The following is a 26,379-nucleotide window of genomic DNA, read 5'->3' on the forward strand; positions in this document are numbered from 1 at the left end:
AAAAGCCCACTCTTAATCCAGAGGTGTTGGCTAACTACAGACCGATCTCTAACCTTCCCTTCCTCTCTAAGATCCTTGAGAAAGTAGTCGCAAATCAGTTGTGCGACTTCCTACATCAGAATAGTTTATTTGAGGAGTTTCAGTCAGGATTTAGAAAACACCACAGCACAGAGACAGCACTGATGAAAATTACAAATGACCTCCTAATTGCATCAGATAAAGGACTCATCTCCGTACTGGTATTATTAGACCTTAGTGCTGCGTTCGACACCATTGATCATGACATCCTATTACAGAGACTGGATCAGTCGATTGGCATTTCAGGTACCGCACTAAGTTGGTTTAAATCCTATTTATCAGATCGATCTCAATTTGTATTTGTAAACGATGAAGCCTCAATGACCACCAACGTTAATCACGGAGTTCCACAAGGTTCTGTGCTTGGACCAATTTTATGTACCTTATATATGCTTCCTTTGGGCAATATTATCAGGAAACACTGCATAAACTTTCATTGCTATGCAGATGATACTCATTTATATCCATCGATCAAACCAGAGGAGACCAACCAGCTCGCTAAAATTCAAGAATGTCTTAAAGACATAAAAACATGGATGGCCTGCAACTTCCTGATGTTAAACTCAGACAAAACGGAAGTTATTTTACTGGGCCCTGAACACCTCAGAGATCAATTATCTGGTGATGTGGTTTCCGTAGATGGCATTTCCCTGGCATCCAACACCACTGTAAAGAATCTCAGCGTTATCTTTGATCAGGACTTGTCCTTTAACTCCCACGTTAAGCAAATCTCAAGGATTGCATTTTTTCATCTACGTAACATTTCAAAAATCAGGCACATCTTGTCCCAAAAAGATGCAGAAAAGCTGGTTCACACGTTTGTTACTTCCAGACTAGATTACTGCAACTCCTTATTATCAGGCTGCTCTAATAAGTCTCTTAAATCCCTCCAGTTGATCCAGAATGCTGCAGCTCGTGTACTCACAAAAACTAAGAAAAGAGATCACATGACTCCTGTATTAGCTGCTCTGCACTGGCTCCCTGTAAAATCAAGAATCACATTTAAAATTCTTCTCCTCACCTACAAAGCCTTGATTGGTGATGCACCATCATATATGAAGGAGCTTGTAGTACCATATTGTGAATGTTTTGTAACTCTGTTCATCTGTACACATGACATCTATTGCTTCTGTCCATCCAGGGAGAGGGATCCTCCTCTGTTGCTCTCCTCAAGGTTTCTTCACTTTTTTCCCTGTGAAAGGGTTTTTTCAGTTTTTTGTTTTTCCTGATCCGATGTGAGGTTAACGGACAGGAATGTCCTGTGTACAGATTGTAAAGCCCTCCGAGGCAAATTTGTAATATTGGGCTATACAAAATAAACTGAACTGAATGATCAATGATCAAGAAGTCTGAAGTCAGTCTAATATTTACTGGCTAAGTAGCACATATTAGGAAAAACAAAAATAAATGTTTATTATGGGAACCCTCAGCTCATCCTTGGCCCACTGTATGTACTAATGACATGAAACAACCTCCGATCATCATCATTTTGATAAAAAAAATCAAAGTGTCAAAGAAAAATGAATTACAAACTCAGTTATGAAAATGAAAATCAGTTAAATTGTCTAACTAGAAAATGTATTGACGTTTATTTGCCACGAGCACACAATTACATCATCATTAATCAAATGCTATTAAAGACACAGTAACAACATAATAGTTTATTGAGTGGATATTCAATATTTGAGACAGTGAATACATAATTAGGTAAAATCCAGAGGGATGTTCAAGAGAAAGAAAACATTGGTGTAGGGTTTAAGAAGATTTAGGATTATAAGAAGCCTCCCTGTCTCATTAACAAAGATACCAGAGACACTAAGGCGCCACACACACACACACACACACACACACACACACACACACACACACACACACACACACACACACACACACACACACACACCTCTATGAGGCCTACTGTGTGTGACTGGCTTTGTTGTCACCTCACAGACTGTCACAGATGAAGAAAGGAGCAAACAGCAGCACAGGAGGTGCTGTTCTTTCACAACATGTCTTGGACATCCTTCACTTGTCGCTGAAACGGCTACGTCATGTGCTGAAAATAGATTTCGATATAAAAAGGAAACAATAAAAGAGGAATTTCATTTCACAGCGCCCGGGAATAAAATGGCTACAATGCAGATCCCCACTTGAAAAGACCGAATCAGACAGGCTTGGGTGTCCCCCTCAGACACTGAGCCCTCTATGCTGTGCTGCCACTGGCCACCCCTGTGTCTGGGGCTGTAAATGGGTTGATGGTGTCGGTCTCCATGACCTGGTACACCAAGAACAGGAAAGCAGCCACAATGGCCAGCAGGAAGAGCTTTATCCACAGAGACACGCTGCGGTACGCTGCCCTGGTCGGCCCTGCAGGGGGGGCTGCAGACAAAAGCCTGGAGGAGGAGAAGGAGGTGGGGGGGGGCAGGCTGCTGACTTTGTTGACAGTGCAGCTCTCTGTGTAAGAGGAGGAGGAGGAGCTGGTTGTCTTGGTGGTTTTTGGAGAGAAGAGGCGGTTTTCATCATTCCACAGGTCTCTGGACATCAGTGGGCGACTGGCGGCTCCTCTAATGGGTCGCCGACAGGTGGCGCTACAAGAGAAGAGATTTGTGAGGGACACAAACACACAACATCTACTGTTTTTGTCTCTGAAAACAAAGAAAACTACCGCACAGAGACAGAAAAGATCCATCACTGGGTTTTAGTTCAGGTTTGGTGATGTCAAACTACATCATCAGCCCCACATGGACCCTCAGAGCAGGATCACATTATGGTCACTGACGGGTCAGATGGCCCTTTACTGAACTAGATGGGGTCGATGATCAGACAGCTGTCCAAACAGAGACAGGATCTTCTACCACCCAATCACAGTGGACCATGTCAGCCATTGTTACTGAGGAACTTATCAGACCCATTACATTTACACATCTCTGTATATGCAAGAGCATAATATGTAAAAACTAACAATCAGCACTCGGGGAACCTTTCCTACACTGGCTGCAAAGACGCTTCTTCCTTGTCTCAACAACAGAAACGGATCATTAAAATAAATATATATTGTGAGCAGCTTCCAAAAGCAACTCAATGTTTCCAAATGAAAGCATGCTTCTAGTTGCATTCAGAATTCTTTGATTTGGACCCTGTTGTAAAACATTCGCTCCCCCAACTTTATGGCAGTGCAATATTAAATATAGTGGCTGTAATTGTTAAGATTTTAACTTGTCATCTCTTGCAGTTCTTTGTGAAGCCGTCTCAATTTTAAACTTGTAAATGCAGTGTCAGTCCTCTAGAGCTGAGTGATAAACCATGGTTCCTTACGTGATTCCTGTTGGACTATTGATGTCATTGGGGAACAGCTCCTTCAGAACGTCCTTCTCCTCCACTTTCGGGGTTTGATCACTGGCTGCAATCTTCTCCACCTACAAGAAACCCAGCATGGAGAGCATGAGGACTCCCCTCAGCTGTAGAATGAGTTTGGACCAGCAGAGGGCATTGTATATAGGGCATGATAGTCGACACCTGTTACCAGGTGAGCTCTGTTGACTGCTCAACCACCTTGTGAATGGAACAGTCCCACAGTCTAATGGTGCGTTCACACCTAACTTTTTGCGATTTTTTTGCGAGACCGGATCCCATGCAAAGTCAATGCACAGACGCGTTTAGGCGCGCTAGACGAATTTTTCGCCGAGTTGAAATATTTCAACTTTGGTGAAAAATCGCTCGAGGTGAAAGCCAATCAGCGTTGAGATACTCCACCCGTCATCCCTGTCCTGCCGTTGTTGAATCAGGAAAAAAATGGAGGACACTCATCGTAGCGGTTTGCGGACACCCCGAGCTCTTTAATACAACTACAGGTTAGCCTGAAGTAGCGCTGGAAGCGGCAGTCATCCAGACGCAGTTCCTGGAGAAGACGGTGAAATTCACCGAGCTGTGGCAACGGGTGATGTTTTGAACCCAAATACGAGGGGGTCTGATGTTCTGACGTTTGTGGTATTTCCACAACAAGTATAGAGTAGAAATAGTGGTTATTTATTTCATGGTGGATGGCGGAAGTTATAACTGTTTTTACGGAGATAAGCCACACACCCTTTTTATGTCTAACGCATCTGTGCATTGACTTTGCATGGGATCCGGTCGCGTTTGGTGTGAACGCAGCACGCGAATGAACAAAACTTGTCGGGTGACTAAACTCACGCGAGTAAAGCGTTTGGTGTGAACGCAGCATAAGGCCTTGTTTCTTCTGCATGGTTTGACTCCACTCACTTCAGCCACCAGCTCCTTTTCTCTGTTTAGTAGATGGCACTGACACGGCAACACCCAACAGAGGAGCGGCTGCACTTCCTAGATTCTATTTTGTGGTGTCAAGAGTTTTAAATGTGCCATGTAAAAATGTTAAGTACCACTGTTGAGCATTCAGACCAATCAGTGGTCTGCGGTTTGTGAAGTCCACCTGCTAGCAGCTCAGTGCCATAAAGAGCACCAGGTACTAGCCACATATTCTTGCTAGTGGAGCATACCATGCAGGGGAAACCTGTCTCACTAGCACCCCTGGACAGAGGACGGCAGCTGAGCGTCCTCACAGGGCTGCATGTGGACCTCTTTTTTAATACAGCGGGACATCTGGAAGGAAAACCGTTCTGCTGCTCACAAACATGTGTTGTTTCCCCAGCCAACATTCAGCTGGCACATCTCAACAACCCTATACCCCATACCATGAGCTAGCCACACACGGTGCACCAATCAGATACGAGTGTCAGAGAGAGGAGGAGAGGAAATGCAGCGTTACCCGTGCTACAGAGACACCGCCGGCCTGAGATCCAAACTGGTCCGACAGAGACCAGTGGTACCCTTGTCTCTTAATGGGCGAGATGTTACACAAGGGGCTAAAGGGGACCGGGCCGACTTTGGTGATTTGAGCCAGAGGGGAGGTAGGCCTGGATGACTTGGCAGACGGCTGTGGACTCTGTTTAGTACAAGTCAAAGAGCCCGTCTGAAGAACACAAGACGGGATTATTAGATACACGTGTTCAGATGTGGACAACAATGCCGGGAAAAGGAGGAACTCATTATTATACCAGCTAGCTGTTTAAATAGTCTCAGTGATGAATTCCATTGTGATATAATTTTACATCTACGCACCCGAGCTGGTCTAAAAGGTTCAGTCCTTGTCTCAGGTTCCTGAGACACAAACACACAAGATCAAAGACAATGAATCAGAATTGGGGCTGAATCCCTCCACCTCGCCTCCACCAGCCACCAGCCACTCTTCAGTTGTTCATGTCTGGTCTTCATCAGCCGTGTACGCTGGCCACAAACAGGTTTTCCTCCTACACATTCAGATACCTGAAGTCAGTCCATACCACATCAGTGTGAACTTCTATGAAGACATTCATTCACCATTATTCTTCCTGAGCTTGGGCATATTTGATTCTAATGTAGTACAAATGTAAACGTGTTTGTGCCACTGACTGACGGAGGACTGGCTGCGTGGCTGATGTAGGGAGGAGCAACACTATACTGTGACGGCCTTGGGTTCAAAACAAAGCGTGTGTGTGTGTGTGTGTGAGAACTGTGCAGACACCTCACACAGCTTCGTCACCACTTGACAGTACACCATTCCCCACAATTCATCACCAAGGATGTTCACTGATTAGATGTGACTCAAGACAATGTAGGTTTAGCGTCAAATGTATTTGGTGAGACCAATGGCAAATAGAAGAAGGCTCACCTCTAACAGAGCGGTGTTGAGCACAGCCGCTGGCTGCTGACATGAATCCTGGGGGGGTTTGGGAAGACACAACACCACGTCTTCCACTTTGAGCTACAGGTTTTGAATCACAAGCAGACAACTTCACTGAACAATAGCATCAAAGCTGGTTTACGCCTTAGCATGCGTCCAACAAAGTGCTGATCTCAGCATCCATCAAGGTGCAGCATGTGGCCATTCGTTTGACTTTGTGAAAACCAAGCCCCCATCAGTGTGTTTAAACAGGCCGTGGCTCAGCTTCACAGTCAGATGGCAGCACTGTCCACACGACATGTCTCAGTGCTGGCTGCGGCCTCCGTTCCTGCAGGGAGTGACAGCGTCACCTGTTCCAGAGACAACTGTTAACCGAGGGCGGGGGGGGTCTCGTCTACCATGCTCTGGGAGTGGGAATTTATATTCATACATCCAATGCGTTTATGATCAAATGATTTACTGAAGATATTAAAAGTAAAAATACAAAATAATTGCATCAAAATATACTTTAAGTACCAAAAATAATTGTGCAGATAGTTCCAGGACGGTGGTTAGTATGGAGCTTGCTCTCCATTATAGTCCTTTGAAAGAAAAAAGACATGGGTGCATCAGCAGGTGCGTGTTCAAAGTCATACCAGCAGGAGGCGCAGCCACAGCCAACGCTGCTCACTGCCACCCTCACATAGGGAAGAGGAGTCACACTGAGCTCCCAGCAGTAACTATTAAGACTGTTGCTACTGAATTAATTGGAGGGGAAAAAGTTTTTAGGGTCACAATAACGTGGACACAGAGGAAACGGAGGAGAGAAGAGATAAGGGACTGACATCATACACGACTGAAGCACTGAAGAGAAGAGTCCGTATGTGAAGCGGCACCACAGCTAATCCACATCATGTGCTTTGAGTCCGACATGCAGCCCAGATACACTGAGCTACAGACTGACACTGAGCTGCACTCCTCATGACAAACAGACCTCTAGAATCATATTCTATATTAGAATGTAACACTATTATATCACCCTTCTAAATGTGTGGTAATCCACATCTGGTTACTTTAAACTGCACAGTCCACTTTTCAATGATATAATCTAATTACTGTGTAACCAGATGATACAATTACTTATTTTCTATTGATTAATCTATCGACTATTTCATCAATGAGTCGATTTATCGTGAACTTTTGATCCAATTTCCTTTTATTTTGTCAAAATGTAGGCAAATTAACTAAACATGCTAACATGTCGTGTTATGTGTCTGCAGCAGAGCTTCAGGCAGAACAACAACAACAACAACAACAACAAAAGACCTCTACAGGTGTCACTGTTCAGTGAGGGAGCTCTTATTCAATGACAGGGCTTCATGGGTGTGTTTAGCAGCTCCATGGTGAAAACATGTATACAAATAACAAGCATCAATTAAAAATACTATTACGACATTCCTAAAATGTTTCTGTCAATGGAGTCTCGTGGCTCTGAGGAGACCCTAGTAATGATTTGTCTTGTAAATGAATAAACTATAATAATTATCCAGCACATGTCTAACGTAACAACCAAATACCTGGAGTGGATGAGCATGAGCTCACTGTCAGTGGTACATGCTGGGTTACATATCATCACTTATTTCAGGGAACCATGATTGAGAATAGTAATGTAATCCAACCAATACGTTTTATATCTAGAGATCAGAATAATATGTAGGCTCAGGCTGCCTGTAATGAGTTATTCCTCATGTCGAAAGGTAGAGTTGGACTGAAATGCATGTCTTCTTCATCGTCTCCAGGTCAAAGCAGGACATTTTGGCTCAGAACTGCTGAAATAACTAGACGACACATTGAAATATCTAATCCACCTGTTCAGCTCACACAAGGTGCAACCATGAACGGATTATTTGTTTTGATAATCTGAATAAATTGGTCTCCAGCTTCTTAAATGTGGATATGCTTTGGTTTCTTAAACTGACTGACAAGACAATCAAGGACGTCATCTTGGGCTTTGGGAAACTCTTGTTCACCAGTTCCTGACATTTCATAGACCCAACAACTAATCGATGAATGGAAAAAATTATGGAAAGATTCTTTGACAATGAAAATCTTGGTTAGTTTTACAGAACCCTACCAACATCTCAGAATAGAAAGGAATGCTCTCCCAGTTTCTTTTTGGTGGGATTTTCTTCTCAAGCAAACAAGCTACAACTCACTTTCTTTGATCAGCCGCGTGTAACATTGTGACAAATCATTTTTGAAGAACATACACACAAAAAAACAAAGAGACTGGGCTTTTAAGCATGTGCTTCTGATGATGAAATAAAAAGCTGGTCTCTTGTTTGTTCCTTACCGTGCGGTGCTGGCTGCTGCGGGTGCGGGTGGTGACGGGCGTCTTCCCTCTGCTTCTCACTGGTCTCTCCACCACTGGAACTGGTTCCGGTTCTGCCACAGGTTCTGGTTCTGGTGTCACAACAGGTTTAGTTCATGAAGAACATATTGTTTCATTTCCTCCTCAACATAAAAGGCAGTGATTGGTAATCTTTAGAACTTGATCCTCTGCAGTCTGAATTTAACTCAAAGTTAGCTCTTGAATATGAAAATGTACCATTTGCTTTGGAGAGTGGTTGTCAATGTGAACACAAACTTTCATAAGACAGCGACAACATGAAAGCTCACTACTATGCTGTCTATATAGAATATTCCATTGTGGTAATGCATCATAACGACGGCGTGATCAGCACCATTGATTACAAAAACACGACGTGGGCCGCGGAGAGGCTGCAATGACAGAGATTACATGGTCCAGGGTTTTCATGATCATACAGAGCCTGTTATCGTGTTACTGCATTTTTGTTAAATACATATAGATTTTATATTTTCAGGAATGTGTCTTTGGCATAACTGAGAAATTAGTCATTAGATTCATCAACTAAGTCAAATTAAAGAATGTCTTGATTAAATAAATGATTGTTTACGGCAACTATATATATATATATATATATATATATATATATATTTTGAATTCATATTTTAGCTTCCTTGTAGGGCACCATGGAGTCTGGCATACGACCAGAGGGTGTGGCTAGCGCTGCCTTACCATCCTCCTTGTCACTGTACAGGTCGGACTCGGAGTTGCCGTTGTGGCTCACTTGGATCTCTGAGAGCAGCAGCTTTGGCGGCTGGGCGGGACCGTCGTCCAGCATCCTCTGCAGTTTCTTCTCATACAGCTTCCGGGTGGATGCTGAGGGGACGAGCAGAGGGAGACCTTCATTAAACCTGCATCAGAGGTCTTGACCGGTCAACAGGTGTTTGCAGACACTTCACTTTTGGGGACTGCCAGAGAGGAAGAGCACACATGGCTCCCCCCAGAACCACATGCCGTCAAGGGATTGTTTTCTGTCTGCATGTACAGCGCCAATAAACAACCAACAAAGATGTCAAAGCCACTTGTTTTCATCAGTGTGTAGCACCAACACCAAATCCCTGTGTGTGTGTGTGTGTGTGCACACACGCTGAGGGAAGAGCACTTACCAACAATGGGCCCCACATCCACTCCGTGCTTGAACAGCTCGCCCTTCAGGCCCTCATCGGTCAGCATGGTAACATCCATCTCGTCGGGACGAACCTTGTCTGTTTTCCTTGTGGCTTTCTGTGGGAAGAGGACAACAGGGCAGCCCGATCAGTAATGACACACTGTGTTCTAAAAGACAGTTGCATCATGAGAAGTGTGTATTCATGACATTTTTCATGCATGATGTTGAAGAGACATTTTAACTCCAGGACTTTACTTTAATTTCCTAGTATGACGTGAAGCCAGAGAGACGCTGCAGGCGTGTCAGGATAGTAAACAACATGCAGGCTGGCTCACACACCAGCAGGCAGGAAATGAAGGCTGTGTCTGAGGAAACACGGTATACACAGAGCTCAACACTAACGTTCTCAAGGAGTGCAGCTTTTGGTGTTCCAACCTAAAACTATGCCCTTCCGTCTGAGTAATTAACATACGATGCAGTAATGCTTCAGCTAACTAATGACCATGCGCCATCAAAGAATCAATCATAAGTGTCATCACTCAACATGTGGACTAAATAGCAGCGGTAGTCATGCTCTTGACAGATCTCACCGCTGCTCAAACACTCAATGAGCCTTGTTGACACAATACCAAGTAAGACATTTTTATTTGAAATTCAAATGTGTATTTGAATTAGAGCTGGGCAGTATGTCCTAAAATAGATATCACGGTATATTGGGTTTTCCTAAAATGTCACCGTAGATGCTTCTACTGCAAGGTAAAATGTTGACGCTTGCCAAGTTAACTTTTCACTTTGGTATTGCCATCAATACTTATTTGTAGAAAAGACACAATTAATTAGTAGTTTTAATGAGTTCATAATTCATCTCTAATATCCATTTTATATTGAAATTTATTTATTCATTAAAACTAAATTTTACGAGATTACATCGCCAAATACTTAATTTTTACAGAGTAGAGCATGAACGCACCATGCAAGTCAAAGGTTAAGCTTAGTTTCTACTCTCACTTGTCACCATAACGTGAGCCTCAACAGATGGCGTGAGAGTTCCGAGCATGCACCAAGACCTTTCTGCTCAATGAGCTGTTTGTGGCATTTGTCTCTGAAACACCAGAGGCTGTAGGAATAAAATGCACTGGAAAGAGGCAAGAATGGGACTGGCCGAACACCAGAAACCAGCCTCCAAAATGACTAGGAGGGATTGTACTCATGTATTTAGTGCTTTTAACTGTCAACTGTTTGTGTCAGTCACATGACACCTGCAGACCCTTCGCGCTCACCCTGATTACATCATTTCCTTGGGCATGCCTCGCGGCGGCTATAAATGAAACTTCACTGCCTGCATACGCTGCATGCTCGCGTAAAACTATGATGTGGCAGCACACAGGTGTTGTTAGAGGGCTTTACAATCTGTACACATACGACATCCCTGACCTTTGACCTCACATTGGATCAGGAAAAACTCCCCAAAAAAACCCTTTCACAGGGAAAAAAGGGAAGAAACCTTCAGGAGAGAGGAGGATCCCTCTGCAATAGATGTCATGTGTTCAGAATGAACAGCATTACATAAACACATTACATGAATATGACAATGTATGAATGGAACTCCAATCCAGGAAACAGAAGGAGGTAGAGAGGAGAGGGGGGGCAGGGGGGGGGATCAGCAGGGGCATGGCAGGAGGCCGGCTCACCAGGCATCAGACACCTCCAGGTCCAATGGACCCTATGAGACGTGAAGTCACAAAGACGCCGAGGAGGAAGCAGAGTTAATAAGGTGCAATGGAGAGATGTAAATTCATCCATAAGGAGAGAGAGAAGAGGAGATAGGTGCTCAGTGTATCCTAAAACATCCCCCAGCAGCCTATAAGCCTATAGCAGCATATCAAGGGGCTGGACCAGGGCAAACCTGATTCAGCCCTAACTATAAGCACTATCAAACAGGAAAGTCTTAAGTCTATTCTTAAATGAGGTGACTGTGTCTGCCTCCCGGACTGAAAGTGGAAGCTGGTTCCATAAAAGAGGAGCTTGATAACTGAAGGCTCTGGCTCCCATCCTACTTTTTAGGACTCTAGGAACCACGAGTAGCCCCGCAGTTAGTGAGCGCAGCTCTCTAGTGGGGCAATATGGTACTACAAGCTCATTAAGATATGATGGTGCATCACCAATCAAGGCTTTGTAGGTGAGAAGAAGAATTTCAAATGTGATTCTTGATTTTACAGGGAGCCAGTGCAGAGCAGCTAATACAGGAGTAATGTGATCTCTTTTCTTAGTTTTTGTGAGTACACGAGCTGCAGCATTCTGGATCAACTGGAGGGACTTAAGAGATTTATTAGAGCAGCCTGATAATAAGGAGTTGCAGTAATCTAGTCTGGAAGTAACAAATACTTTTCTGCATCTTTTTGGGACAAGATGTGCCTGATTTTTTAATTGTTACGTAGATGAAAAAATGCAGTCGTGATTTGCTTCACGTGGGAGTTAAAGGACAAGTCCGGGTCAAAGATAACGCCGAGATTCTTTACGGTGGTGTTGGATGCCAGGGAAATGCCATCTACAGAAACCACATCACCAGATAATTGATCTCTGAGGTGTTCAGGGCCCAGTAAAATAACTTAAATAAAATTGGTCCAAGCACAGAACCTTGTGGAACTCCGTGATTAACGTTGGTGGTCATTAAGGCTTCATTGTTTACAAATACAAATTGAGATCGATCTGATAAATAGGATTTAAACCAACTTAGTGCGGTACCTGAAATGCCAATCGACTGATCCAGTCTTTGTAATAGGATGTCATGATCAATGGTGTCGAACGCAGCACTAAGGTCTAATAATACCAGTACGGAGATGAGTCCTTTATCTGATGCAATTAGGAGGTCATTTGTAATTTTCACCTGTGCTGTCTCTGTGCTGTGGTGTTTTCTAAATCCTGACTGAAACCCCTCAAATAAACTATTACACAACTGATTTGCTGTAATGTTTTCCACGTTGGATGTGAAAGACAAGGCTTTCAAATGAGTTATAGTTTAATTTAGGTTTAGGATTCATTAATAGGCTTGAGTCAAAGATGGCTGCTACTCCACCTCCTCGGCCAGTGCCTCGAGGAATGTGACATGGCCGAGAGCGAGAGACTCGTAAGAAGCAAGAGACTACCTTTTAAAACCTCTACATTGAGGCGTCTCATTTTAGTCAGAAACAGGGGGCTTGTGTGGATAGATAAAAACAGATTGGGTTATATTTACATTATATATTTATATTTTCTTCTCCTAACATTAGATATTCATACAGCCATATTTAGTATTGTGAAAGTAAGTGTGGAGGCAAATATCAGTCATAGTCAGTGTTCACGTTGACTGCGGGTCTCCTAAAAAGGGGCGGGGCCGTGGTGAAAGCCATGTGACACAGAGCAGTCGGTTGGCTGTCTCCTTACTACAGTCTCCATTTTCATTTTAATCCACAAACCCATCCGGCAGCATTGTGGGCCGACTGAAGAATTTCCTGTTCCGTCTTAATTTCCTTCAGAATGCAGCCCCCCCCTGAAATCTCCCTGACCCAGTCTATATGGACCAGCACTGTACCAGCTGAGGTCACTAAATGATGAGTTCACAGACAAGATCATTTCATCTACACATTGTTTGAAAGAACAATGCATAGCTATGGATGAAATCCATACTGCATCTGGGACAGATCCACAGACAAATGTTTTGGTCGAGAAAACCCAGACTTTCATTAATTCAGCGACTGCGTTTTATTGTTCATTCCATTTTCTTTCATCATCCAATTAAGCTATCCGTCAGAGCTCGGCTGATTGAGGGCAGCTAGAGCAGCAGCTTGTTCTGATTCTTTGTCTGACCACTAAATATACACTCTCAAAGTGATTACAAGCTCTAAATGAACATCTGGGTCTAAAGCCACTCTCTACTACCCATTGAGCTGGCCCCTAATCCAGGGAAATGTGAGGAATGCAAAGATGATATGCTCAGCGTTGCTGCAAGGTACAGAGGGAGTCTGGCTCTCAGTGAGCAGGGTTTGGTCTGGAGGAAGAGGAGGAAACAAGGCCTCTGTGACCCCTCCTCTTCAGACCACACCCAGCTTTTAAAAGGCATACCTAAAGCCTGAGCTCACCCTTTCCTTCACAACTCCTCACTATGGCCTTGTATTTGAACCCCTCGTGGAGTTAAAAATGTCAGGAATTCATTTTTGACCTGCAGCCTGTAATCACTCAAGACACATTGGGTTTTACGAGATAAACATCTACTCTGCGAGACGGCACAGCCACCGGAGAAGACAAGACAGAGGACAAACTAATTACACATGTGCTATGTCTTACCCCACACAAACACCTCCATCTGTGTAGATCACAATGAATGGAGAGGAATTCACCCCCTTAACTTCGGACAGTGTGTTCTCCTGTTATCTCAACGTGGGTATTTTCCACACACAGGAAGTGGAAAATCAATAAGCTAGTTGTTACCTCATTCATCATGATCAAGTTTACTTACTGTCCCAGTTGAACTATTTCCAGGGGAAACTCTACTGAGCATACAGGTGAACAGAGTGCATTATGGTGCAGGAGTGGTAAGAAAAGGTTTTAGGACTAACCAGACCCGTCCTGCTGCACACCGGGTTGATCCTGTTTTGGTGGTGTGAGGTTAAATTCAATTTATTTTGTACAGCCAAAAATCACAAATTTGCCTCGAGGGCTTTACAAGCTGTACATATACAACATCCTTTGTCCAGGGACCTCACATCGGATCAGGAAAACTCCCCACCCCCCCCCAAAAAAATAAGTCTTTAACAAGGAGAAAAAGGGAAGAAACCTAAGGAAGCGAAACAGAGTAGGTTCCCAGGATGGACAGAAGTACAATAGATGGCATGTGTGACTGTGGCTCAGTGATGAGCAGGGTCGTCCTTCAATCAGAGGATCGGTGGTTCGATCCCCGGCTCCGCTAGCTAGCTGTCGATGACACTTAACCTGAAATAGCTCCCGTAGCTTTGCTCACCATGTGTGAATGTTAGTTACTGCTGGTGGAACCTTAGCTCCTCCTACCGCTGTGTGAATGGGTGAATGATGTCATGAAGTGTTTAAGCACTTTGAGTGGTCAGAAGACTAGAAAAGCACTGTACAAGTACAGGTCCATTACCATCCCTAGAGTTCCTCCACAAACACGCACACACTCTGCTTTCATCACTACAGTGTGGTGACAGCTCTATTCAACTTGTAGTCAAAAAGGAATTTACAGAGCTGCCAAAAGAGGGGGAAATTAAGACGTATGAAAACTCAAGTATAAAAGTATGAAATACATTAAAAGTAATAAGTAAACAAAGAAACTAGTAAGGTGCACTCTCCACCAGGTGTGACTGAATGAGTACAAATTGGCTTCACCACATATTCAGCCGTGTGTGTGGAGGTAGCTGTTATCCAAACACATCGAAAACTATAAAAATAATTAACAAGTGTTTAAATAATTATTCAAGCCATGTAAAGTCTGAAGTAGTAAGTAAACAAGAGAAAAAACAACAATCTTGTTACATGTCAAACTAAAATCAGTAGCATGACAGAAGCAATTGAGGCCCTGATAACCTTTGATGACCGCTTACGTTTAAAAAAAGGTTATAGAGCTAAATATTCCATAACAAATGGTAATATGAATTAACCTTTTATATAGGACTGGTCGGTTTTGTACACGTATTACCAACACAAAAGTTCTCAAATATGTCATGACAACTTGATTGTTTGTGCTATAGACACATGTCAGTTAAGGAACAGTGAAATGACCCACTGTCTTGATCATAAAAAAACAGCAAATAACAAAAGCTGTTATAAGTTGCCATCCAGATGTCCCCTCTTTAGTACACATGTTGTTAAATCACTCTGTGCAGTTTGAAACAATAGGACATGCAATGATGTACAATACACATTAATACTTGTTGTTGAATGTTATGGTTGTGAAGTATGCATGCAGTCACTTTGGGGGGGTAAGTCTTATTAATACAACAGAGGAATTCTGAGAAGCTGAGACTCTACATCCGACAAAGAGTTGCAGTAAAGAGAAAAGCCATCTCAACAGTATTTTCTCACACAACAACCATGAGCTTCTTCATCCGTGCCCTCACAACCTGAACGTGATGCAACAACAGGTGAAGCTGCAAACACGAACTGATGAAGAGGACCTCCCTTCACAGATAACAACTGGTGAGAAATCTCAGGTTGCTGTAGTTTTGTTGGGACTTAACCAACAACCGAGAAGGTGCTCCTCAACATGTTCGAGCTGAAGTCATGGACGATCCAAAGTATGACTTGGTGGAGGATAAAAGCATCTTTCCATCATCGGCAGTGATTTAGAAAACACCCTAGGACTTATTTAGGGTGGGGACCCGTGGCAATCAACACTATGGATGAAGGAAGTTTGTGGTCAGAGCACATGTAGATGTTATACTGACCGAACTGTTGACTAGTTAAAGTTGACTGCATGCTGGTCAGAGTTTGAAGCATCTGCTAACTTCCCAGGGACAGTTATCGCTCTGTGGGACCACGACTATCATTGATATTACTGAGAACGCACAGGTAGCTGCATGCGGGATACGGCGGATATATAGATGTGTGTAAAGTTAGCTGAACGTTAAAGGAAACGAATTGCCTACTTTTGAGTTAAGTTAGCCTGCTGTAACGTCAGTTCAAAGACTCACTCTGCCGGAAGAGCGACTTCTGCTGAAGACCACGGGCGGCGGCAGCTCCTCGTCGCTGGAGAACACGTCCAGCGCTGCGACGGGCTTCTTGTGAGCGGTTAGGTTCTTCAGATACAGCTGCACGTACACGTCCTTGGTCGTGTTGCCGCTTGGAAGCTCCACGTTGTGGGCCAGCAGCTCGCTCTTCAGCTTGTCCTTGGTGAGCACAGACGGGTCGTCCAGGTACTCCGACATGTCGGCGCGAGAGGCGGGAAGTCACCGTCGCCTGTAAAGTTTGAGCTAGGTTAGCTAACCGAGGGGAACGTGGGAGTAACGGAGCGGCGAACCAGCGCCTCTTACTGGAGTTACTTTGTCAAACTAAATTTAGCAAAGGCTGGAAGAAAGTATGTTGAAGAACGGAAAGGGCAAATAAATGACTCGTTGTTGTCGTTCTCTTGTTTCATGTGAGGACATGGACGTATTCCTTGCTGAGTGGCTGCTTTGGCTAATATCTGCACCGGGCTGCTGCTACTCATGGGGACCACCGGGGCCGGAAGTGACTGCCTGTAGAGACGGGCTGCTATTGGTCAGATGCTGTCAGAAAGAGCTTCTTTATTGGTGGAACAAACACGCAACTATTGAAAATGAAGCGCACGTCACGAGATGTTTTAATAGAACAATGTAGAGCGAAGGCTCTCTGGATGTACAGTATGAAACCCCAGAGGAAAAATCATAGCGCGACAGTGTTTATTATGGCGTTATCACTTTAAATGTAGCTTCCACGTGACCCTATTCATTCACATGTGTTATTAACAACATTAAGTAATAAAAACACCAAACCCAGTTGTGTCTTAGTGCATTACTTTTACAAACCAACAGCAATGCGTTTTGTTTATTTCATCACTGGACTTAACTGAGGACAGAAACCAAAATGGAGAAAGAAAATCCAAGCAGCATTTCTGCCTTTTCTGCTTTGTCACAAAACAATTTTTTCTTTAATTTGCACACTTACTTCATAGACTCAACCAGCCACATTACAAAAGCAGCGGATACCCAAAGCAATGTTTTTTGAGGAAATGAAAGCGCCTTACTTTAGCACAAACTGTGCAACTACCTATTGTGTTCTTGTAACTACAACTGAAAAAAAGCCTTGGTCCAGCTCTTTAAATATCTTAATTTTGAAACCCAAACCTCTCTTAGCAACAGCTGATTGAGGGGTTGGGTTTAAGGCTTTAGGGAAGTTAAAACAAGTTGAAGCTGACAGACAGAACTAAGCTAATCAGAGAGAAAGCAGGCAGCCATGAGCCGACACTCACAGCTCTACTGCTTTACTCTGCAGCCCATACTGTCCATATGACTGCCTAAAATCAGTGGGAGCCGGTATGCTTGAGTGTGTGTCTGTGTACGTGTGCGACGGGTTAGTCTATGACACACAGGGCAGCCATAATACATCCACATCAGTTCCTGGTGTGTGGATATGGTCTGGACTCTGCTCCTTGCTGGGGCCAGATAGAACGCTGGAACACGCCTCCGCTGGTTTCCTTTCCGTCGTTCTTTTCTTTTCTCTTCTCATCCTATTTCCAATCAGCACTGCTTTCTCCTCATGCTTTGATCTCAGGGGTCGTAGTGTACAACTGCTCAGAGTTGTCTGCCCCCAGGTCCTCTGAGGAGTACAGCAAGAAAAGAGGAAAACTGAGAGGGATCATACTAATACTTGGAAATGGTACAATATTGCTGGTACACAAAACAAGCAGAGCAGCCTGAAATAGCTGCTAATAGCAGGATCACATTTTTCAGACCGAGGTTTCCCAGCCTAGAGTTTGGGTTTTTGGAAGCAGAAAATACACACAAGAAGGTGGAGCTGAGGTCTCATAAACTTGACAAACAACAAGGTTAAATGCAGTAACTTGAGAGATGTAGTTTAACTTTATTGAAGAAATTGTACTTGCTTGATTCTTGTTGTTCTAAGTTTGGACTCATGGTTTAATGCACTTATTGTAAGTCGCTTTGGATAAAAGCGTCAGCTAAATGACATGTAATGTAATGTAAATTAAGCAGATGTACATATGGAACTACATGGCTGTGGAACGTGTAGTCAACACTGCGTTGGGGCATAATATTGGCTTTAAAAAGGGGCACTGCACTGATTTCACACATCACTTCATTCATCTTGGGAATTTAAAAACAGTTGTATAATGTCTTCTGTGGTGCTGGAGGTTCTAACGAACAGACAGTCAGTTATGTATTGCATGATGGGAAATGGGTATTGGCTGCTGCTTTAATTCATTTGGACCATTCCTTTTAAAAGTCTCTGGTAAGCTATCCAACTTTTTAGAAGTGCAATTCCAATTCTCCAGACTAGAAATGTATTTTCTCCTTCATGAAGGAATATCAAAACCCAGATAAAAGAATGTCAGACGTTGTGTTTGATTCAGGTGCTCTGTTTTTGAAGACAACACATTGGTGGGCAGCGTTTGCTGAAAAGAACAGATGTTGTGCTAAATAGAGAGGTCCTCCTCCTCCGGTGTCCCCCATGGGACCTTATTTCAGAATTAAATATTTAAACCATCCATCCATCCATCCATTTTCAATACCGCTTATCCTCATTAGGGTCGCGGGGGTGCTGGAGCCTATCCCAGCTGACATAGGGCGAAGGCAGGGGACACCCTGGACAGGCCGCCAGTCCATCGAGGGCAGTATAGCATATTTAAACCAATGACAGAAATATTATTTGTGCCATGAATCAGACCTAAGTTTGTCATAGATTTGTTCTAGTATCATTTAGTGTTGTGTGAAAGCCCTCAGTGAACTACATCCAGAAGATCATTATGTGTAATTTATGGCTCAAACGGGATCAGAAACCTATTTGCCATCGACTAGCGGACATATTTCGTCAGACGAAAGGTCCACCTCTCTATGCCAGATAGCTTGTTCTAGATATGACTTCATAAGTGAGTGGCAAAAGTTGTTACCGGGAAGGACACACTTCCACAGGCCGTAGGTTTTCCCTACAGCCGTCTGCCACAGTCGAAGCGTGCCGTCCTCAGAGCCGCTGGCATACAGCTCACCATCTGGACTGAAGCGAACACAGTGCACTGGACCAAAGTGACCCTTATAGGACTCTGCAGACAGGAGGGACAAGAGGTTGTGGTTTCTCCCAGCTACTATAACAGGAAGCTACTCAACAGTTAGACATCCTGTTTTTACAAGTCCTATCCCTAAAATAAAAATGTCATTCACAGAATCAATTGTAAACAATCTGGCTTTTGATCAAGTGTGTTTTTTAAATAATGGACAAAAAAAACCCTTTGACCTTTCAAACTGGACATTACCTGTAGCCGTACCAGAGTAAAGGGTCTCTAAAATGACCCAGAAACTGGGATTTAGAGGAAACGGCTTCTCTTACCCAACTCTTCCTTGGTGCTGTAGTCAAATTTGTAGAGCTTGAAGTCCTCTCCACCGGCAACAAAGAAGTCTTTCTCTGGATGGAGGGAGGCTGAGTTGATGGGAGCCGGGGCCTCCACCGCCTTGATGAGGTCCAGGCTGGAATACAGTCAAAATCATTCTAATGGTCTGCTTATTTGATGCCATGGTGGAGATGCTTCATGTCTGTGTCAACTGAGTCTTACCATGTCACTGTGAATACATTTCATCAAGTTCACCTTCACCTCATCTTGCAAAGATAGTTATTAAGTAATTATTTTTCCCCACCAAAATTAGCATGTTTATGCAGGTTTGTAAACATGTGAAAACCCACTACAAATAATGGGTTGACTCTTTTCCAATTGAGAGTTTGGCGTGCTGCTGCAGCGGCCTTTCTTTGGTCCTGCATCACGGCAGTAGAGTTAGTAAACACTGAACATGTTACAGGGTTACTTCTTTACTTCAAACTGTCAAACCAGAGTTGGTGATTGTTGGAGCCAGGGGAAATGATTGCAGTCTGGTGGAGCATGTTTATTATTTATTCCTTAATTAATTAGAATAATATTTTAAAGTTAATTTAATATATATTTTCACCTCCACAAATATATTTCTCAGTAAATATTCAAGAATGATCACAATTCTTAGGCTTTGTTCTCCCTCCCCATCTATTTCAACACAGCTGGTCACTTTCTTTTTTGTTTGCGGACAGAATCCAAGTTAAGAGTTTTATTCCCATTAGTGTGAACGTGTTAGGAGTTTCCAGGAAGTGTGCGGAGGTCATACCTCAGAGCGTTGTAGAAAGCCACGGTCCTTCCATATGTGATGACAAGAACCTCTCCATCAGGCACATACTCCATGCTGCTCACTGACGTTTCGAACGTCAGCATCTTCACCTGCTCCATGGAGCTCCTGTCCCATAGCCTACACACACACACACACACACACAAGCGCACGCACGCACGCACACTCACACAATTAGCATCCATTCAACAATTATTTTAAAATAGTTATTTCATAAATATTCAATAAGATATAAGTGTAAGTTAATAAACTACATTTAATATTCAGCAGCCTATTCAATTTCATTATCCTAAAAACCCAGTCGACCCCATACCAGGATGGTTTGACCCAACCTCGCACAAGCCAATTGTCAATCACTGCCACCATAAAAACTCCAACAATGGAGTCGTGGTTGAAGCGTAGCAGTAATGCTGCTGAAAACATGAAGAGACAAGTGCCAAAGAAGGCCAAACCAGAACCGACAAAATTCCATCAGTATTCAGAAGAATATGGTTTAATTGGATTTACTTCCAGGGGCGACTGTGACTTAGTACAACAGGGTTTTGAGATGAAATGCAGTTTGTAGTACGATTTTCCTACATAAGAAAAACACACACACAAAGGGTAAATGGACTTGTACTTGTACCGACCACTCAAAGTACTTTCATGCTACATGTCGTCATTCATTCACATACTGATGACAGGAGCTACCTTGCAGGGGCCACCTGCCTATCAGGACTATCTAACATTCACACTCATTCATAGGGAGCAATTTGGGGTTAAGCATCTTGCCCAAGGACACATCAACATGGACCAGGGACTGGGGCTTTGTTGCAGCTAAATATACAGTAACAGTAGAAGCTGTATAAACTACTTCACAAAGCGACATGAATTGAGATCATGGCACTAATATTCTATAGTAGATCACCCTGGTCGACTGTGGCTCAGTGGTGAGCAGGGTCGTCCTTCAATCAGAGGATCGGCGGTCCGATTCCCGGATCCGCCAGCCCATGTCGATGTCGATGTGAGCTTGGGCTCCCGTAGCTGTTCTACAGTGTGTGAACGTTAGTCAGTCCTGATGTGCAGGTGGAACCGTAGCTCCTCCCATTAGTGTGTGAATGATGTCATGTAGTGTGTAAGCGCTTTGAGTGGTCAGAAGACTAGAAAAGAGATACAAGTATTTACTTCCACGACTTGCTACTCACCCAACTTTGTGTTTTTTTTATGGGGAGAGGTTAGCCAACAATAGCATGAAGGCTGCACATCTTCAGCACCATCTCAAGACCAAACATGTACGTCATGTTGGTAAGCCAGTTTTGTAAGAAGAAACTTTCTGAATTCATCTCAAGACATGATGCGTAAAGTCTCCACGACATCAGCCAAAGACTGGAGGCCTCTTATGTGTATAAATTGTGTCCGATTTTTAAATATGTTGTACGGCGACCTTGAGTGCCTTGAAAGGCGCCTTATAAAACAAATGTATTATTATTATTATTATTATTATTATTATGCTAAAGCAAAGAAACCTTTCACTGTAGCTGAAGACCTGCTCCTTCCAGCCGTTGTTGTGCTGGACACAAACGCAGCGGAGAAATTAAAGACTGTGCCTTTTGTCAAATGACTGTGTGCCGCAGAGGAGATACAATGGGAACAGACATTGTCGAGCAAGTTGTGGGAAAACTTAGCAACTCTTTTTCACTCCAACTGGATGAATCCACAGATGTCAGTGGAAATGCACAACTTTTTGCTTTTGTGAGATACTGACAGCATTAATGAGCACATACTATTCTGCAAAACTTTGGAGGGGAAAACAACAGGAGAGGACATTTTTGATGTTGTCAACACCTTCTTCTGTGGAAACAGCATTAGCTGGAAATCCTGCAGCAGCATCTGTAAGGACGCAGCGGCACCAATGATGGGCGAAGAGGTTTCATAGCACGCATACAAATTTACCTAAAATACACAGGGAAGCGTGCAAGAAAATGAGCCCTGTGTTACATGATGTTTTAAACGACAGCATCAAAGTGATCAATTTCATAAAGTAAAGGCCACGTAATGCACACCTTTGACAAGGTGGGTGGCTTCCTAAAGAAAGCAGAGCTGTGGAGAAGGTCCTCTGCACATGGGGATTCCACTCCCTTTCCTTAGGTGGAGGATTTTCTCTCCAGTGAGGATGTGGACAGTCGGTCATAGTGGGACATTTGACCAACCTTTTCATTCCTACTTTCCCAACATGGAGGAGAAATCTGCACAGCTGGATTGGGAGAGAAACCCATTGCTTTTGTCCGAAGCAAGCTACCCGTCACTTATCAGGAAAAACATATTGGTACATAAAATATGTTGATACTATTCTGTATGGATGTTTTCCCCTGGTGTGGCAGCACAGAGCAGAGTTGTTCGACACATAAGTGGGCGTTGAGACACAAAGGTAAAGCACTTCACCGACCGTATGGTTTTGTCGTCGGCAGCAGAGAGGATTTGCTTGTCGTTGTTACACCACAAGGCTTTTTTTATGGCAGAGGTGTGACCTGCAATCTCCTGAGGTGCTAAAGGACACAAATATGCAACAGTCAACTACATTACAGGACAAAACAATCTATCAAAACAGAAATGTCAGGGTTTACTTTGTGTCTATGCTCTCTTTTCATAATTCAGAGGTCAAAAGACTTTCACATGCCACTGATTTGAAATGAGATCAGTCTCCAGAGGGGAGCAGTGTTTTATGCATCATACAGAGCAGAATCTACAGCCCAACAGGAGGCAGATTTTAAAACCACACATGTGTCTTTGCACGTTTCCAATTTGACACATTGGCTTACCTGCTTCAGGGTTGCTGAGATCATAGATGCGAAGCAGCTTGTCGTTTCCTCCGGTCAGTAAACAGTTGCTGTCCTGGGAGGAGAGTATATTGAGAGACAAAAGCAGTTTCAGAAAACATCCACATAAATGCATACAGGGTGTGTATATCTCATCCATATCCAGACGCTACACTGACCTGAGTAAAGGTGACAGTCTTGACAATGTGTTTGTGTGCCAGTGTGAGGACCTCGTCTCCGCTCACTGCATCCCACACTTTTCTGAAACACACACAGCACATCTTTTAATTGACAACAGTTTATGCAGCTCCAGTAATAATTAAGTAATAACCTCCTTCTGTTTCATGGATTGGAGTTCCATTCATACATTGTCATATTCATGTAATGTGTTTATGTAACTCTGTAATGCTGTTCATTCTGTACACATGACATCTATTCTTCTGTCCATCCGGGGAGAGGGATCCTCCTCTGTTGCTCTCCTGAAGGTTTCTTCACTTTTTTCCCTGTGAAAGGTTATTTTTGGGGAGTTTTTCCTGATCCGATGTGAGGTCAAAGGTCAGGGATGTCGTATGTGTACAGATTGTAAAGCCCTCTGAGGCAAATTTGTGATATTGGGCTATACAAAATAAACTGAAAATTGAAATATATATATGTATATATATATATACATACACACATACACACACATACATACATATATGTATGTACTTGTACCATTCGATTGTACAAGAAGACTTAGGTTATGTTAAACCAAGTATGGCGTCTATGCCTCTGTATTTATTCTTATGTTTGTTTAATTGCACGAGTTTAGTACTCTTATGATTACTTTTATCAAAGGGAAGGTGGTTGTATTGTTTAGAACAGAAAAATAAATTGTCCCAAACATTATTCACTGTTGGTATGTATATTGTATTCTTACTTGTTTGTTAGAAGTCCTGTTTAAAATATAGAGTGGAAAATATTTTTCTTTGATCTTTCATAATTATCTTGGTTGGAAACTTATAAAAATGTCTCCATTTCCCTTTAGTAATTTCCTTTTTTGTAGACTCAGCCCTTTATCCCTTTCATTATTATTATTATTATTATTATTATGTCATTACGGTCACTAGAAGGACCGTCTAAGTGTGTGGATGTGATGTTTGCACATCTTGCTTCTAGACACATAGCGAGGCAGGAGTCTGTCAGCCCCATACCGGACTGGTCCACTCACGCTGTGAAGTCCGCTGCAGCGGTGGCTGCCTTGGTGGCGTCCGTGTTCAGAGTGGCCCCCCAGACAGCACCTTTGTGACCCAGAAACGTTCCGATCCAGTCTCCTGTGTCTCCCTGGCGCATCATGGGTTTGCCATCTGACAAAAGAACCGCAGGGAGGACACAGAGGTTAACTGTGCATCTCGGCTCAAATTATTGTCCATATTGGATTACCCAGACCACTCTCTCCACCACCTACTGCAGGGACAGTGGAGCACGTTCTCCAACAGACTGCTTCAGCTCCGCTGTCACTAGGACAGATACAGGAGAACATTCCTGCCCACTGCGATTAGACTTTATAATAAATCCCCTCCGGTCAGATCCTCCTCAAATTTAATCAACATCAATAACCCTTGCACCGCTTCATGTTATATACTTTACACTCATTTATATACTACTATATATACTTAGCTTTTTTTCTCTCTTTATTATTTAATTATTACATTTTCTTAAATAATAATAGTAATATGTCCTGCTCTGCTATTTTATTTTAGTTTATTGTATATATTGTAACCTTGTTTGCTGCTGCTACAAAGAAATTTCCCCCTGGGGATGAATAAAGTATATATCTATCATCGATCTATCTATCAAAGCCGGCAGCTACAGTAGCCTCCAGGAATTAAAACGATTCAACGAGCACATTTTTATTTCAGGATTTGGTGTTAAATTACCAAGTTAAGAGCAACACGGTTCGCCTGTGTTTACGAACCACACAGGGCGAAGTTCTGACTTCACTCTGGGTGTCTGGACCGCATCCGAGGGGCGAACATTACACGTTAGGACCCTTCTTCGTCAGCCCTTACTGGCGTAACAGTCATAGAAGTCCGTTGGTCTCACCTTTGCAGGCGCTGATGAGGAAGTAACCGTAGGGAGTGATCCCACTGAAGGCCAGGTCTACCACGGGCCGGGTGTGACCGGAGCAGGTCAGCGGAGTCTGTCTCATCGCCATGGTCCTCCAGCCGGGGAGGAGATGATTCGCACTGAGGAAGAAGACCGGAGGACGCTAGCGGCTAGCTTGCTAGCTAGCTAGCTGGGGGGGCTACCGGGCTACGAGAATGGCAAGACAAGCTAGCTGCAATCTCGGGGAGTAGTTTCCGTTCGTTAACGGTTGGCTGCTGGGTGGACTACAGATGAGTGAGGAGTAACACCGTAGGTCTGTCAAACCGAACGGCGGGGCTTCCTCCCAGCAAAGGAATGGCTATCGTGCTAATAGCTACAACATTGCAACTAACTAGCAACGTGCAACGCGGCGTAGCTATCGCAGAGATGGTATAGTCGGACCGGTGTTCCTCCAGCCACAACAAAGATAATACTTCCGGCGTGATATTCTTCACAATAAAAGACTTCACTATTCAACAGACCGCTGACTGACTGAAAAACCATGTTCCAATATTAACGCTAATCAAATCAATAAATAAGACACAGTGCGATGAATAGACTCATGGGTTAATAAAACAACACACATAATATGACCATGAAATGTTGAGATAATTCAAGGGATTATTATTTAATCCTGTTTCTCTCCAAAGCAACTGTTTATTGCAGGTCATTTTTGCAATACCAATCACTTCATTATTGTCTTTATCTGCCAAAAGCCAAAATTACAAGAATGCTTTTATGCTTGAATGCCTCTGCTTTCATGTGTTTTCTGTCCCATCCTAAATCCTTAATGTTAATGATTCTGTTCAAATTTAATATGCCAGGCCGAACACCCATGTGCCCTTGTTTTTGTTTCTCTGGTAAACCCTTATTTAATCTCACAACCTGCTGTCAATTCTTTTTTGCTGTTGTGTTGTCAAGTGTTGTTGTTTTTGGACCCTCATGGCCACTGTACAAACAGGCCACAGACAGTTATGCAGTTGGATGTTGCTTTGATCTGACTAAAAAAAGCTCATATATATATAAAAATACATTATATTACTTTTTGAAGTAATTTATTAATCTAAGCTTTAACTGTGAAAATGTAATCCATTTTAAATCATCTAAAAATGTTTTTACTTTTAATATCTTATTTTGAAGGCTGGACAACGACTTCCTCGTGTGCTTCATGGAAGGATTACAGGCATCTCCAGCATGCTGCTGCCCCCTGCAGGAAGTGTTCTTCACACTGAGAACATACC

General features: G+C 43.2%; 2 protein-coding genes across 4 annotated transcripts; both read right to left on the minus strand.

Moving 5' to 3' along the window:
- Window positions 1–1,724: 1,724 nt before the first annotated feature.
- tmpoa (thymopoietin a) lies at window positions 1,725–16,578 on the minus strand. 3 transcript variants are annotated; one of them, XM_034525818.1, is made up of 9 exons: window positions 16,014–16,578; window positions 9,329–9,446; window positions 8,895–9,038; window positions 8,148–8,257; window positions 5,804–5,896; window positions 5,215–5,253; window positions 4,862–5,065; window positions 3,394–3,494; window positions 1,725–2,666 (listed from the first exon to the last, which is right to left on the minus strand). In XM_034525818.1, the coding sequence occupies exons 1-9, from the start codon at window positions 16,245–16,247 to the stop codon at window positions 2,282–2,284; spliced, it is 1,428 nt and encodes a 475-aa protein (XP_034381709.1). In that variant the 5' UTR covers window positions 16,248–16,578; the 3' UTR covers window positions 1,725–2,281. The 3 variants fall into 3 exon arrangements, with proteins under 3 accessions (XP_034381709.1, XP_034381710.1, XP_034381711.1); XM_034525819.1 differs by having other exon boundaries at window positions 5,804–5,851; window positions 16,014–16,577; XM_034525820.1 differs by lacking the exons at window positions 4,862–5,065; window positions 5,215–5,253; window positions 5,804–5,896 and having other exon boundaries at window positions 16,014–16,571.
- A 144-nt stretch (window positions 16,579–16,722) lies between these two features.
- Window positions 16,723–25,596, minus strand: strap (serine/threonine kinase receptor associated protein). Its single transcript, XM_034525821.1, has 9 exons — window positions 25,097–25,596; window positions 24,222–24,357; window positions 23,191–23,272; window positions 23,015–23,087; window positions 22,642–22,741; window positions 20,199–20,336; window positions 19,399–19,535; window positions 18,965–19,114; window positions 16,723–17,655 (listed from the first exon to the last, which is right to left on the minus strand). Exons 1-9 carry the CDS (start codon window positions 25,206–25,208, stop codon window positions 17,594–17,596), a joined length of 990 nt encoding a protein of 329 aa, XP_034381712.1. The 5' UTR covers window positions 25,209–25,596; the 3' UTR covers window positions 16,723–17,593.
- Between the last annotated feature and the right edge of the window lie 783 nt (window positions 25,597–26,379).

This window comes from Cyclopterus lumpus, chromosome 23 (assembly GCF_009769545.1).
Source record: "Cyclopterus lumpus isolate fCycLum1 chromosome 23, fCycLum1.pri, whole genome shotgun sequence".
Classification (NCBI taxonomy): domain Eukaryota; kingdom Metazoa; phylum Chordata; class Actinopteri; order Perciformes; family Cyclopteridae; genus Cyclopterus; species Cyclopterus lumpus.

What these genes read in the sequence shown, in the direction of transcription:
- tmpoa (XM_034525818.1), bottom strand. Translation starts at nt 16,247, where the DNA reads ATGTCGGAGTACCTGGACGACCCGTCTGTGCTCACCAAGGACAAGCTG. An exon ending in GTACAGTGACAAGGAGGATG is followed by an intron (nt 8,258 to 8,894) that starts GTAAGGCAGCGC and finishes TTGTGACACCAG; the next exon opens with AACCAGAACCTGTGGCAGAA. An exon ending in GCAGCAGCCAGCACCGCACG is followed by an intron (nt 5,897 to 8,147) that starts GTAAGGAACAAA and finishes CAAAACCTGTAG; the next exon opens with CTCAAAGTGGAAGACGTGGT.
- strap (XM_034525821.1), bottom strand. Translation starts at nt 25,208, where the DNA reads ATGGCGATGAGACAGACTCCGCTGACCTGCTCCGGTCACACCCGGCCC. An exon ending in AGACTGTCACCTTTACTCAG is followed by an intron (nt 23,088 to 23,190) that starts GTCAGTGTAGCG and finishes CTCTCCTCCCAG; the next exon opens with GACAGCAACTGTTTACTGAC. An exon ending in GTGGAAGTGTGTCCTTCCCG is followed by an intron (nt 17,656 to 18,964) that starts GTAACAACTTTT and finishes TGTACTCCTCAG; the next exon opens with AGGACCTGGGGGCAGACAAC.